Here is a 15661-nt window from a genome sequence, read left to right as displayed (position 1 = left end):
TTTTAGAACTGGAAAATGCCGTTCTTTTTATTCTTAGCACTAGAAAAAAATGTAAAAAGTAAATTATCTTTGGTTTGACTTACTTTTTATTCTTTACTTCACTTTTTACTTTTTTCTAGTTCTTAGAACTAGAAAAAGATGAAAAGTAAATAAAACCGAGATTGAAGTCTATATATTGGTAGAAAGAGAAATTATATCTAACATCAGAGTGTTCCAAAAATCATCGAAAAAAATGTTTAAATTTTTGTTTAAAAATGTTTGTAAAATAAATAAAATATATATAAACGATGAAGCAATTATTAGGAACATAAAATTAATTTGAATTAACTTTAGTCGATGTTTACGTCTTACGATAATTAGCGCATAATTATTTGATAAAATTTAAGGATTTTAAAGGCTGTCTATATTGAATTTTATTCTAAATACATACATTTTCTCTATGCTTAGCTGCGAGAATTGATACTTTACATCTGTTCAACGCGAAATGAACAGAAGGCCGCACTTGTAAAGGACTTGTAGAATTTATAGGATTGTAGAATTTGTAGGATTTATAGACTTTAGAGAATTGGAGGTATCTAATATATAAAGATAAATATATACATACACACCGAAATAGAAGATATATCTTCCCTTAAAATATAGATATATATATTATATATATAAAATTAATTCGCTATGACTTTAAATACATAAAAATGGAAATAAGAGTGTGCCACATTGACAGTGTCTAGCTCCTATTCGCTATATATATATAAAAATAAATGAATAATTATTTGGAATACGATAAAGGTGAAATTGCGATGTTGATGATAAAGAGCAAAAGCGCTCTTCGATTCACACGTAGCGAATAGAACCGCATCTGTGTCGAGAGCTCTCTCCTTTAAAAGCTGCGTCTCCGCCTTTGGTAATTAACCGATCAGTCACTGAAGGAGGGAGAGGAACTCGATGCAAGTGCGATTCTTCGCTACTCCGGAACAAAACAGCATTTTGCTGAGCGATTGTACGTGTACAACATGCGCGCGTATCCTAAAGTCACTTATTTCATAATCTCCTTTGTGCCAGTCAATTTCGCGCTTACGTCCCACAAACGGAGCGCTACCTCCGGGTCCAGATCCTTTTTAGAGACATAGAGCTTACAGTCGCGATACAAATGTCCGCTTTCCTCGGACAACGACGATTCTGTCGCACAATGCAATACTGTTTGCGCACCCTGTGAATATATTGATTTGCAATAGCAAGTATTTCCCAGTACTGATTTTTTAAAATATTGATTGCGTGGCAATTCACATATAATTTACCTGATTTGGAGTGCGCAGAAACATAAGAGCCACAGGCGAGAAAATGATATAGTGAAACCAGCTTCTTTTCACGTTCCTGAACAGACCGGTATAGGTAAATCCGGGACACACCATGTAAACATTGATACCGGTATTTTCCGTCCGTTTCGCAAGCTCGGCGGCAAAGTACGCGTTCGCGAGTTTCGAATTGCAATAGCCAGGGTTCATCCTGCTCTTCACCGGCAATCCTTTCTCGCCGTTCAAGTTTGAAAAGTCTATTACTCCAGATTCCAGAAGCTTGGACGTCACCACCACTATTCTGTACGATAAAGTTTTTAATTTAATACCAGTTTTGTGTCAATCTCAAGTAACAAAATCGTATAAATTACTAACCTGCTGGGAGCGCTTTCCTTCAGGCGATCCAGAAGCAAATGGGTGAGCAGAAAGTGGCCCAAGTGATTCACTCCAAAATGAATCTCGAATCCGTCTTTCGTCAACGCGTGATCTTTGAGCGGCGCGTATACCCCGGCGTTGTTGATCAGCACATGAATTTGAGGGAATTTCTTTAGCGCCTCGTTGGCAAAATCTCTGATCGATGAGAAAGACGAAAGATCCAATTCCATGGGAATCTGCAGAAAGAGATAACCATATTGAATACACATCAAATATTAAAAAGTATAAGAGAGATAGAAACTCCGGACAGCACGCCAATCTCTACAACATTTTCTAGACATATGTCGTCCGAGAATAGAAAGTAAGGGGAATAAAATTTCATAATTTGACAGTAAGAGAGAGGGTGGTAATATTTTACTAGTTCGCCAGTAGGTATCTTGCTGCGTATCTCCGTTATGGCATTCTTTGCGCTTTGCACATCCCTGCAGGCCATGACGACCGTGGCTTTCCGCTTGGCCAGCTCCTTCGCCGTCTCCTTGCCGATGCCGGAGTTGGCGCCGGTCACGAGGAACACCCGGCCCTGCAGATTGCCGGTGCTCCTGCATCTTCCCCAGGTGCGCTCTCGACATTTGCGTAGCAGGCCGATGAGCAGGACCACCGGGAGTATGAAGTAACACCACGAAGATACCATGTTGACGGTGGCAGGGCGCTTTCAACCTCGCCTCGACATGAGACTATTCCGGGCGCGGTGACTCGCGATGACTGGCCTCAACTCGAACGCGAGGCGAACGCTAATGCATATATTGCATATTAAACGTGGCGGCACAATGCGCGCCGTTTCTCATCAGACCTTTGTTCCAGTCGAGTGGGAGCTTCACTCTAATTTGTCGTGCAAAACATCGTGACTGCAAGTGCAACCGGAATGCGTTGCGCGTGATGCGCCGCGAGACTAGGCGCAAAAAACATCGGTACAAAGGCGAACCTTATTCTTATCTCGACCAGCACTCCAAGCGATCCCGCATCTCGAGGCAATCTCGCGCGAGAATAATCTGGTCTGGAGCAGTATACAAACACACAAAACAAACTGCGAAGTGCGAACTCCGGAGCTTTATTTACAATCGCAGTGCGCAGGCGCTACGATCCACAATGCAAATGCTCCATAGATATGGATCAGTGAAATGCTCCCCCGTAATCTTCGCGAGCCCTCGCGCCCCTCGCCTTTCGCCCCACGGGTCGGAATTTTTTCGGGAATTCTTGGAATTCATTCACCTCAACTAACATGCAGCCACATTTTCACCTCGTTATATCTCATCTCGATACTTAAACAATTTTTGGGAGTTTTTACTTGCAATCTCCAGCTTATACTTATCGATATTCGGGAATTGATAAACAATGTTGATAAGTTGTAATGTCGATATCGGTAGGAGTGGAAGGGAGAGAAGCTAAGTTGCTCTAGGTCAAGTTATAGGATAGCTAAGTGGTACTGTAGACTGAGTTAAATTGAATTAATTACGTGTAAACGAAGCGGAAGTTCCTGTGACTCGTTAGGGATGCAATAAAAATCATATATGCGTACTAATATCACCAAATTGAAGACGACGGTCAACCCTAAGTAAATTTTCATTATAATTATAAATGTAAGAAGTAGGATTAGTGTATCAGAGAATAATTAAAGAATGATACTGTTTCGACCATCGACGCTGATTCACATCTTTGTTATTACGTAACGAAAATATCTTTTTGTCTTACTCGCCTTAGGAACGGCTATTACGATGCAAAAATTCCAAGTCAGCAAATATTCATTTTAAGAAACGTTGTCGTTATTCCCGACATATTCTTGAAATTTTCGAAGCGCAAGTAAAATTATTGATTGGAGAAAAATGTTTCTTATATAAATAATTATGGCTATCCATGATGATATATGTATTATCAGAAAACTTTGTTTAGTTATAAAATAAAATTATTTTATACATCAAAACGTGCTAAATGTGTGTAATAACAACATAGTGTAAGTTTAAGTACGAACTTGGTTTATTCAGTACATTGTATGTAATTAAATATCGATAAAAAATATAATTTTGCAATTATCGTTCTGCGACATTCGACCGTATACATCCACATACATTCTTCATCTATTTTTCATCATACTTTCCTGTCAATTTTATGAAATATAAAAATGGAATTGCAAAAATTAATAAAATTGAATTGTTGCTGTCATGTTCCAATTAAAAACTTGTACAGATCTATGGACTAGTTGACACACGCACATTACATATTCCAATAAATTAATTTTAGATTATGCTGCAATCACTTAAAGCATGTTAAGGCACACGATACCATATTCTTCCACATATCCATACCAATCAACATAATTATTACAGACAGAATATTTATATGTATATGTATATATTGTTATTTATAAAGATAGTTTTTTTTTCATTGCTTTTAAATTTATACAGCAGAGATTCATATAAGCGCTTTAAATAAATTGGTTCGAAGAAATAAAAGTTAATAAGAATAACAAGCTTTGCGTACATATTATATATGCTATATCGCAAGTTAAAAAGTAGATTCTCTCTTACGGTTCTCTATAAAAAATATTTCTCATTCATATTTTACGGCCGTTTATCATCACAATCTGATACATCGGTATCAGAAACATTCCCGAGTTCAAGATAAAATTGAATCATGGCGAATGTAAATTTATATTTCATTACGAATAGAGTGTTTTTTCTATCCATTCTTCCAGTGTGAACGTAGCTGTTTGGGTTTGATCCGGATCTCTTTCTCTAAAAATATCTGCAACAACGTAACAAGTGATTTTATCTTACACTTATTACTATTAATAATTATATATATAATTACCGACATTAATTACTTATATTAATAAACTATAATAACGTATTAAAAAATAATATCTAATAATTGATATATTATTAATGTATGAAGATTAATTATTAAATACAAGTTTCGCTTACCAATCATTGTTTTGAGCCTGACCGCGCACATTATGTAATCGTCGAAAGTAATTTTGCCGTCTTTAGTACCATAACGATGAACCAATATATTAAGAACGTGATTGTTCAAACGGTATCCCGCGCTATTTAACGCTTGTCTCAATTCAAATGCACTTAGAAATCCTGATTCATCTCTGTCATAGAGCTTATAAACAGCCTGAAATATTTATCGTTTACAAACGTTACAAAGATCCGCAAACATTTTACGAGAGTTGCAAATTGAATCGAAAGATTTCACACTTACCCTCCACTTTCTAATGTCATTCCACAAGGTCTTAAATTCTTCAAAACCAAGTTTGCCAGAGTGATCTGCATCCAACATAGCAACCATGCTGCGACATATATCTTTGCTGAAACCTCTGTCCTGAGTCTCTGCAATTTAAGAGAGAGAAATCCATTTTACCTGTTGTAATATTCACGTAAGAGAAAATTTCTAGCATTCAAATTCAAAAACATAAAATTCAAATACGGAAAATTCGCATAAAATTAAGATGAAAATGTAAAAAGATATTGTCCTACAGTTTGTCGAATGTTTTGGAACAGAAATGAGAGAGATCCGACGAATGTGATACATCACAGACTTTACACGTGTGCCGACAGATTTAAGCAATTCGTTAATGTTTTCATTCTCTGTTAATTGGAAAAGCATGCGGTAGGTATTTTTCATCGAAAGATCCTACCTTGTGGAGACACAAGTTAGAGCGTCAAGCTGCTAAACGTCGACATTGACACTTAGTTCGCCATACGAGTGCCGATGAAAGCGTATTTCGTGTGTTAACAAATAGGGATAAATAATCGAACGAGTGTTCTGTGACATAATCGTCACGACATAACGCGACGACGTAAAACAATCCTGTGGTAGGAGATGTTGTTTGTCTTACCTACGCCCTTATTGTACTGTTCATTATTACAAACAATGCCGCACAGCAGTGAGATGAGAGTGTCGACAAACGAACCATTTCCTTCGACAGTTTCGGGAGTATGTGCCTCGCTACGATGCGCCGACTGCGGTAACTCTACCCGTAACACACAGCTACATGTTAAGTTCGATTTTACATACGTACACTTGGGCCATAAGAATCCGTAACGTTCATTACGTTACAGCTTAAATTACAATTTACATTTCTCTAACTTTTATGTAGACTCTAATAAACAGTTTTTTTTTTAAGAATTAAAAGAACTACCGCATGCCTACCGCATGCTTTTCCAACACACTTTTAACAGAAGTTTGTGAACCACCTATATATACTCCTTTATGCTTTTTTATTAAAAGATTACATTATTGAAACTGTTTTTAATTTCTTACATATTTTTTAATCGATCTAATTAAATCAAGACGTTTTCATGATATTGACACTGGACCAAATGTATTTATGCAGTGTAGGTACAATTTACAAGGTAAGAGATAAGCATGCGGAATTATTAACATGATCATTGAAATGCTGTACAGCGTGCCAAAAGAATAAAGAATAAAAATTTTTAACGAGAAATTGAAGGAGCAAATTTCTAGTAAATTAATCGATTATCAGGCTAAAAGTAAACGGTGCAGGTGATAAAATATTCGAAATACGAGATGAATGAAGAAGCGTGATTAAATGTATAATTCTATCAATGATTGCAAGAAACACATTGAACAAATTAAGCAAAAAAGTTACAAAAAGCTACGAAGCAAAGCTCTTATAATTAGAATAAAATACGATCGTGTTTTTGTAGGGAATATCGTATTCAGAACTGATACATATTCCTCTTTTATACTTCTTTTTACGTGAAAATATATCTCGTAAGCAGCGCGCAGACACAACATTTACCTTTCCTCATGGCAAAATCTAAGATATCTTTTAGTTCCATCCAGTCCACTTCCAAATCAGGGCCAGCGAGTTTCTTGAAGAATTCTCGAACTTTCTCGGTATTGCGGTCTTCTTCGGGTTCATCGGGAACCTAAAAATACAGAAATAAATCTTTCGTAATAAAGCCTAAAGACAATTATAATCTGTGACATGAAATTTGAAATTATTTTACTTCGTAATTATTTTTAAATTAGAATATTTAAATATGATTCAAAATATTTAGCTAATTTTTAAATATTTTAAGTACCTATGTAAAATTTATGCATACAATACGAGTCATTAAAAACAATAGCGGCATTCTTTCGAAGATGCAAAAAGTCTGTAAAGCACAGCTGTATTCAAAATATGGATGTAATGAACACATTCTATTTTCTCTTCAAATTATTTCTACCCCTTATTGATTGTAACTGATATGAGAACGAATTTAATCAATTTTTGCCATGTATATTCATTATGTACTCTCTACATGTATTTTCGTGCATGATCTTCAGATTAAAACAGTCGTATTAGTAAGAAATGGAATCGAGACCATTTCCTTTTACTTCTTTCACACAAAGCATATATCGTGTAGCTTTCTGTTGCTTCAACGTACAAGCAGTGCGTTTTACTTACGTTATCTCCATTTTGATCCTCCTTACCGCCTGCAGGATTAATTATCTAAAAGCCAAGCGACATAAACGTGCGGATCGTTAGTGACCAGTTACCATTGTGAACAGCGACATTCTAAATCTTCATGTGATTGATAATCAATTATCAGACAGCACGACAGATATCAAATTTTACAAGCATTAGGACACAAGACTCAATTAATCTTTGTGCAATTTAGCATAAATCAATTTAATGCATTACTAATCTGTTATTACACCCTTTTGACGATGCATATATTTAACAAGCTGTGTTTTATTGCGTGAATTATTGTGGGTGTCTTGTAAGTTGTGTGAAATGAGATAATATATTTGTTAGGATATGAGTAATTCTAAACAGCATTAGTGTGAGCTGACAGTCCAATATTTGAGAACTTTGTGCACAATTATTCCTCCCCAATTCCATTTTGAAGACTGATTTAAATATATTTAAATAATTTAAATAGACTGATTTAAATAGATTTAAATAAGACTGTTTTAAATATATGATTTGAGAGTTTTATAGCGATCATCTTTCAACTTGTTATTGCAATAAACAAAATAATTTGTATTGCAATTTGTATTGGTTAATCTATCATTCATTCAAAAATTCACAACTCTTACTCTATCATCGACGTCTCCAATACCGACTTCTTCATCGTTTTCTCTGTAAAAGAACGGAAACGCTTGAATAAAAGTCCTCCAATGTCATGATACATATATCGCAACAGAACTTACTCCATATTGTTCTTGTTCTCAGAGAAGATTCTCAGCAAGAATTCACCCTCTTCGTTCGGATCAAAAGTACTCGGAACTATGCAATAAACACCCGGGGGTAATTTGAAACGGCACGTGACCTCCCGTAAATTTATAAATGCCGGTGAACGTCCAACAGACGCGTTGTACTTGAAAAAGTTAATGTCTAGTGGTTTCGGCAGTCTCTCTGGATACTCCAACTGTCGATAAAAAATAAATTTATTAAATGGAAAATTTCACATTTTTAGGTTTTCTTTCTTCTAACGTTGATCCTTGGAATCGTATGTTCCTCATATGACATTTTATCCATAATATAATATATTACCTATACTTTCTAGTACGGAAATTATGCATGTAATAAAAAATATAATCTATAACTAGTAGTGAAATTTTATCTTCTTCGAAGAAAAATACTCGAACCCTTAGATAAATCGAATCATGACTCAATTGTATTGTATTATTGAAAATCATATCAGGATCAATCAATTTCGCATACATGGTATATCGCGAATCCGATAGTGAGGCAGTCGGCACCCATCCTTCTTTGCGCCCTCCTGTTCTTCTGCATCAGAGCGATGATTACGGTACACTTGTCATCGTCCTCATCTGGACACTCCAACGTGATACGATACTGCGGATTGTGCCAGAAGGTCTCTGCGAGATACGTATTTTTCGTTTAACTTCGCTTCTACGAAGTTTGACAGTTCGATAAGTATTTGCATAGCTCACCTAAAAAGTTTCTGCAACCACCCGCTGTCACTCCGCGCACCCACTCTCCTTCGAACACGCTCATCTCCCAGCGTTTCTTCCCGGCGCTGATATCGTCCGTCGTTAAGGAGTCGGGATTCAAGTTGCATATCTCGAGCTGAGTGAAGTGGCGGGTGAAGTCGTGGAACGACATCCAAAATTCGCCGTCCATGTCGAAGGTCAGGCCGAGTTCCTCCTTCTCGTGATCGGGGATGAATCTCCATTCCGGTGATCTGTCGGCGGACGATGAAAGCATGAAGGCTTGGAAGCGTAATCGACGAAGCGCGGAGAGAGAGTACTCACTGATCGCTCCAAGGCCCATTCCATTCCGCCTCGTTTCCCCAAGGATTCCGAAGCCTTAATAGAGGTATCGTACCGTACCGATTCGGCATGTGAATCTCCACGTTCTTCACTTGGGTAATGCTGTACGCATGACCCCGTATCAATCCTTGAGGCGTTTCAGCCTCCACTACGTTGGGATCGGGCTAAAAGGGACGGGGGATCAAAGTAATAATGGCCTGAAGCCTGCGAGAAGAATAAGTATCATAATTGTTAATTCACCTCGATGGAGCAACCCAGTAATGAGTTTCTCTCAAAGGCTTTTAACAGTATGTTGAACAGGTTTGGCGGCGTTTGGTCCATCTGATACATTTCCGTTACTCCACCGGTGAAGTCTTCCATGGCCTCGCAGGTTGAGCCGCCCTTCAACGCTTCGTAGGAGCCGTGAAGTTTCGCATAGGCCTTCTCGAGAAGGGCGCTCCAGAACTCGTTATTCTCGGCCGAGTGCAGATATACCAATTCCCCGCGACAGGTAGGCAATCGATCGTCGATCACCACGTCGACCCATCTACCGTACTGCCAAAACCTGATGCGTATACATATCTTATGTAAATGAGCTCTCTTTCCAAGCTAGCAGTATCTCGTAATTTAACAGAAATATTGTCGCGGAATCCAGATAAAGTATAATATATTCGTGACATTCTACTCAATGATTTTTTAACGAAACTGCCGAATGCAGACATACGTAATTCGTAGATATAGACAATCCGGTTTACATGATAATCAGTATAAGATATAATTCGCATGCAAATTGTATTGTTTTTTGCCACGTCGGAAAAGCGATTGTTAGCGAAACTGGACTAGCGTCGAACCTGAAGTGGAAGATTCCAGCGTAATTTTCCTCGAAGCTCTGATCTTCTGGCATCACTTGAAAGAATAGATTCGGATGCATAGTCAGATTCGCCACGGCGGCCAGCAACCAGCAATCTCCCAGCTCTCCCTGCTGGACGTCGAATCTCGAGAAGCCCTCCACGAAGAGCTGAGGATCGTCCGCGATTTCCTGCGAAGTACAGATGCATTGTAGGTCGTTTGAGAGTCCACCTCCTCACGTGCTCGATTTGTAAATTATTCTCGAACGGACGCTAATAAAACTCGGTATAACTCGGGAGATTTCTGACCATCGGTCGCTTCCATTCTATGTATCTGTCCGGTCTGCGGGAGAAGTATAGCGACGAGTCGTTGGCCGGGAATTCGGGATCCTCGAAGAGCCTTCCCGCCGCCAGGCATTCTCGTCTCAGGGTGTTGAAGTCCTGGACCTCCCCCCGTGGTCTGAAGCCGGACCCCTTCTCCCCTAACTGCGAACATGCGGTTTGTGCGTCAGGTCGCGGCGGGGGTGTACGAATCAATTTTTTTTTTAAAGAGGTAAAAAGAAAGGAAAAGAAAATCGCGATCTAAAGATTTTCGATGGACGGCCCTACGTTATAGCAGGATTTTCCGATGAAATTTTTCGTCGTTCGTATCGCTTTATCGTCGCACGGTTTTTTACGTTCCCACGTTGCGGAATTTTCGTCGCGAGACTTGCTCGGTGAGCTCGCTATCAAATTTTTGGCAGCAAACTCGCGTTTGGCCGAGTGAAGGACGTTATTGTTCCTGCCGATTGTTCTGTCGTCCGTGAATATCGCGGCCTCGACACTGGATCCAATTTTCAGAACCGCGAGACCCTCTTGCATGTAATTGGAGTAGCGATAATTGGCGTATTTGCTACGCCGTAGATCCATCGCGGTAAAGTGACGAGGTGAAGTGGATCACTTTGTATGCATGGCAGAGAATAAAAACGCGCGTGCGGAAAAAATCGCCGCGTATAAGTAGTCAGAAAAACAAGTGTTTCTCCTCGCAAACGTGCAACCGATGCGGAATAAAGAACGAAACTGTCCGACGGAATAGTTCCATTGTTCAAACTTTGAATTTCGATACAGCTATCATTTGTGGTGTGATAACGTACGATAACTATACGGAAGACAACTGACCGCAATTTAGATTGCGATATTGTTTGATAAGCGTATGCGAACAGCTGCGCATATGTGAAGGGATAGCAAAAATTGATGCATAGTACGCGATGCAGAAGTGCATTTTTGAGTGTTCCATTGCAAAATGAGCAACTATTCGATAAATGTTCATGTCAGAATATTTTTATTCCTATATTAATTTGTATTACAACCATTTTTTAAATTGTTTTCTGAGAATATTAAAAGATGTAAGGAATTAAAATTAAATTAAATTAAAAGACTCGGCTATCGGACCAACTCAAATCAGCGAAGGTCACCCGTGACGAACAAAATGCAAAGCAAGTTGATACCTGACCGATCTTTGCGAATTCAGCATTCCGAAAAAAAGAACGTTCCGATCTATATTTAGACTGTTTTCAATTTGCTACGATATATATAATATATTTATCTGTTTAATAATTATCTTTAATCATTATTATTTACGCTCTATTTCATTTTTTCTAATTTTCCAGTTTGCAAATTAAATTTCTATATTGGGATCCGAATAATTTACATGCTTTTGTAAAAACACGTGGCACGAATACCATCGCGTTGACACATGCCATGACGCACATTACTCTACTGAATGAATACATTTCTATCGAGTGAATATCATGCGGGGAATGTATTGTATCAATTACACATTTCTCATAACAATGTCGTCATCGATTAATGCCATCACCGTCGGTGTCGCTGGAACACCTTGCATGCGTGTATCACAAACGACGTGAGAATAAATTATGCGTGACATTAAATTGAAGAGGGTTTTAGTATCCACATTGTGAAAGACCGATGACCATTCCATTTCAGATTAATTGCAGGCTTCTCGATATCAATCTGCGAAATATTTTCAGAGTGAGGAAAATGGGAGGTGATAACAATGAAAGGAATTGATCAGTCGTGCGATTTTCTCGATGTTACGATATTTTATTCCAGCTGTGTGAATGTTACATGATTTTTATGAGTGTTTAGTCATGCTTTTATAAAAAAAGACTCGTATATTAAGTTGTGCTTTGTAGTCAAATACGAAGATAATATACATCCCGTTTATACAGTTTTTAAAAGGATAGTAATTTTGCGACGTTCTACACATAAATAATCGAAAAGAAAAGAAATACTTTAGTTAGAAAAAATAAACGCCAAATTAGAAAATGTCATTATTCAAGAAGTAAACAGGAAATGTTCCTAATAAATTAATAACTCTTTCAAATTTCTGAAAAACAATTTGATTAATTATATGCATATCTATTAGTACTTAGATTCCGTTATTATTATTGAACTATTGTGTAGCCAAAGAGCCTCTATCGTTCATCTTAATTTTTATAATCCAAATCGTAGTTGAAAAATATAATTAAATATATAATAAATAAATAATAATTTAAATAAATCACTTATTGCTCAATTACAATTTATCTTAATTTATAAAAGGAAACAAATAAGGAAACAATAACAAAATCGCTTGAAAAGTACATTGAGCGACGGAACATTTATCTCGCCCAACGCTCGTCTCAACGAGATAAATTTCGAGAAAGATTCAAAGATTTATCTACTAAGGAAGGGTCTACTATCGAAACGGAGTTTGTGTTTTGTGTGTGCGAGCTTCATGACTCATCGGCTGCTGACCCTTTGCCTCCGCGCGACAAGTAAGCGTACCACTTTGATGTTGAAGAGCGACGGTAGGAATCGCTTGATCTCGGCCGCCGTCTTAACGAACACATCCTCGGCGCCACCTCCGTCGCCGTGATCGCCGTACCCGTAGTAGCTCATCCCGCACGCTCGTTTCTTTCTCTCTCTTTTTCCCTCGACTACGCCCAGATCCGAGGAGAATTATTCCGAATTATTTCGAAAAAGTCAATCGTCCCTACGACGGACGCAGCTGGAGCCCGGAGCTTCCGACGTCGTCCCGATATCCGTCAACCGTCACGCTGATACTGTACTGGCACGAATTACGGAGCGCGAGAAGATGCTCCGACACGAACGTTAAACCGTTATAACCTGACGGATTCTACGCGCCGGGTTCAGCCTTCAGCCTAGCCACGAGCCTAACCCTCACCCATGGCTTTTCCTCAATTCCTCCTCGCGTTCCGTCACGCGCCCAGGTGAATACGGCTCGCGAAATAACCTTGAGAAGGCAAGGCACCTTTCAGTGGCGGCACTGACGGCATTCCGGGCTCGGATCGCGATTGGCCGCCGTTCTGCAACCTAGCCAATGGCGACGCCCGCCTCGAGGCTCGCCGCGCCATTTTGAAAGTTACGCGATTCAGCGTGCGCGCGATTTAAAACGGCGCCGCGGCGGTGATTCGTGTGTGTTCGTGTGATTTCCCCGCGGCCGTTAATTATCGAGATCACCCGAACACGTTAATTAGTCATTGTGTCTATAGTCGCCGTAGGGAGTTGTGCACAAAGTCGCTTCAAAACTCTCGGAACACGTATAAGGTACTCACCTCCACCTTCTTCGTTGCTTGTCGGACGAATTCCGGCTCGCGTATCTCCCTGCTCCATCCGTACGAGCTCATTTTCAAGGGCTTGAAAATTCTTTATCCCGATGATCTTGACAACGGGTGATTTGTTGCACTGATCGCGTGTCTTAATTTAATTCTCGTCGACGCCGAAACGGATCTTTGTTCTCACCGATTAACCTCACTTTTTTGCAGCGCTGCTGTCAATATCACGCTGATTCTGTTATCAAGGTTGCGCGAGTTATGACTTTTATGACTGTGAGAAGTTTAATCGACATTGATACGCGAGCACAAAGGATTATCTCTCTGGACGACTGTATTGTGTACCAATTCTGGACAGGATCGTACAAAGAGCGTCAAGCATTCGCCCTTTTTAACAGATTCGTTTTATATGTAATACTCTGGTAAGTCATTTAATATTAATTTAATATCGTCACATTAATTTGTCAGAGTTGTTACATATATTCTTATATTCGAAATTATAAATCGAGTACTAAAGTAATCAATATACTGATAAATATTTGAGAAAAATATAAATTTAAAATATAATTAAATTCGAATTACATTCGCAAAACTCTAATCGCATATTATATATATATGCCTGAAAGAATCACGATTGTGTCATAAAAATGATTTCTATATAAATCTTTAAATAGAATTCTCTTCACCCTACATCTGTTGTTAGTTACGTACACTTATTCCAAATTATTAATCGATTACTGAATCAATACTGACAAACACATTTGAGAAATATGAATTTAATATATAATTAAATTCGAATTAAATTCCAATCGCATATCTTACACGTGAAATTTCTTAAAAGAATGCTTTTTGTACAAACCGGCTGTCTTTAAAACTTTGTGTCTAGAATTAATGCTCTCCACCCACGTCTATATATTCGAGTCGATGAGGTAAACTTTATGCACTATCAAAGGGACATCTGTATCGGACGTTTATCTTACACCAGATGTCTAAAATGCACTACTGATGGAGCATTATTGATTTTCGGGACGACTGCCAAACAGTTTCATCCGAAGACCGGTATATTACAGAGTCGCTCGAGTCTGGAAACAATTTCCGTGTATCGATGATTTCTGTCATTATATATACGACTTTTGCGTGCCGACAATCGGTCCTGACAATTGTCTGCAATCACACGCAATTATAACCGACACGCAATTTTGCCTGCTTGTAAACACAATAGCCAGGAGCAGATTCCGGGATCGCCGCGCCGTGGCTGTCGCACCTGTGGCTCGGCGGCGCGAAGTAACGCGAGTCGCCGTATACTTAACATCCGGCCGTGTCTTTATCAGCTTTTACGAGCACCTCCGACGAAATTGGATCTGTCGCGTTTCGCGGAAACCATTCTGTACTACGTCACGGTCGACTTAACTGGCGCGGAGTCAGAATCATCGAGTTGCGACACGGCGCGCGCTATCGCGACAGCGATTATTATTGCAAATCACGTATGTCATGTTTCGCCGCCGGTACCGTAATCATGTATATTCGTACGCGTGCCGGTTCAACCACATGTTACCATTTCTAGCTTTTATTGCCGCTGGCAATCGTATCGTGTGCCGCGCAACGTGACAGTTGTGACGATTGTTAACGTTTGACGTCATTCGGTGGTCGGAAATCCATCACAAAGGAAAAAGATGTTCTCTGTCTGCAGACATACGGACATCGTTACGTTGCAAGATAAATAAATTCACTGGAAGATACGCGTAGAGAAATAGACTTGCTGAAACGCAAAATTGTGCGGAACACGATTTCATATCCAAGAAAGAATTTTATTCCCACATATCCTGACAGAAAGTAGAAAGCATTTCGTGAAATAGTAACTTTTCGATTACCCTTACCTTAGTGTTTTTATATATATAGAATGGCGAAAGGAATTTATGTATAAAAAATACGCAAACAAATCTCTTGCTTTATTAAAACCGAGAGTTGCTTCTCATTCTGACAGGATTGATCTTTCAATCTATTTTTATTCAGTATTTTTAACTTAACAAAGTACTATTCACTCTATAAGCTGTAATTTTTTTTAAATTAAATTCTACGCGTTTATGTAGCGATTAGATAGTGGGCAATTGGAATATTGTTCTCTTAACTCTCTAATGATTCTTTATTTCGTGCGATAATCTGGGAGCTGCACCCTTTTTTAGCGCTATTAAAATTGTGGCACAATGCCGAACGTTTTATCGATCCAAGGGCGCAC

The 15661-nt window shown here is 38.8% G+C and overlaps 2 protein-coding genes and 1 long non-coding RNA gene across 10 annotated transcripts in view; 1 reads left to right on the top strand and 2 right to left on the bottom strand.

The window, feature by feature from the left end:
* Positions 1-395: 395 nt before the first annotated feature.
* LOC139822635 (retinol dehydrogenase 11) lies at positions 396-2823 on the bottom strand. Its single transcript, XM_071794535.1, has 4 exons — positions 2089-2823; positions 1671-1906; positions 1299-1596; positions 396-1210 (listed from the first exon to the last, which is right to left on the bottom strand). The coding sequence occupies exons 1-4, from the start codon at positions 2359-2361 to the stop codon at positions 1037-1039; spliced, it is 981 nt and encodes a 326-aa protein (XP_071650636.1). The 5' UTR covers positions 2362-2823; the 3' UTR covers positions 396-1036.
* Positions 2824-3679: 856 nt separating this feature from the next.
* The window catches only part of Calpb (calpain-B), a 15598-nt gene continuing 3616 nt past the window's right edge, over positions 3680-15661 (bottom strand). Inside the window, exons 1-15 of one of the 8 annotated variants that reach the window (XM_071794491.1) lie at positions 13429-13569; positions 10118-10294; positions 9812-9999; positions 9222-9525; positions 8964-9145; positions 8643-8893; positions 8410-8567; positions 7896-8113; positions 7782-7824; positions 7147-7191; positions 6496-6625; positions 5569-5703; positions 4932-5059; positions 4649-4844; positions 3680-4469 (exon numbers count right to left, since the gene is read on the bottom strand). In XM_071794491.1, coding sequence (XP_071650592.1) covers positions 4384-4469; positions 4649-4844; positions 4932-5059; positions 5569-5703; positions 6496-6625; positions 7147-7191; positions 7782-7824; positions 7896-8113; positions 8410-8567; positions 8643-8893; positions 8964-9145; positions 9222-9525; positions 9812-9999; positions 10118-10294; positions 13429-13500 — 2313 coding nt within the window. In that variant the 5' untranslated portion in view covers positions 13501-13569 and the 3' untranslated portion in view covers positions 3680-4383. Of the gene's footprint in view, positions 4470-4648; positions 4845-4931; positions 5060-5568; positions 5704-6495; positions 6626-7146; positions 7192-7781; positions 7825-7895; positions 8114-8409; positions 8568-8642; positions 8894-8963; positions 9146-9221; positions 9526-9811; positions 10000-10117; positions 10295-10417; positions 11687-12637; positions 13087-13428; positions 13570-15661 lie in introns of those variants that run through there. The other 7 variants (XM_071794487.1, XM_071794441.1, XM_071794461.1 and 4 more) reach the window with 7 other exon arrangements.
* Positions 13119-15661, top strand: part of LOC139822640 (uncharacterized) — a 13451-nt gene continuing 10908 nt past the window's right edge. Inside the window, exons 1-2 of the long non-coding RNA XR_011734564.1 lie at positions 13119-13420; positions 13639-13847. This is a non-coding gene — a long non-coding RNA (uncharacterized lncRNA). The remainder of the gene's footprint in view (positions 13421-13638; positions 13848-15661) is intronic.

The sequence above is a fragment of the Temnothorax longispinosus genome, chromosome 1 (genome assembly GCF_030848805.1).
Source record: "Temnothorax longispinosus isolate EJ_2023e chromosome 1, Tlon_JGU_v1, whole genome shotgun sequence".
Taxonomy (NCBI): Eukaryota; Metazoa; Arthropoda; class Insecta; order Hymenoptera; family Formicidae; genus Temnothorax; species Temnothorax longispinosus.
The sequence above is the reverse complement of the archived record's forward strand: the minus strand, read 5'-3'. Positions and strand labels throughout refer to the sequence as shown.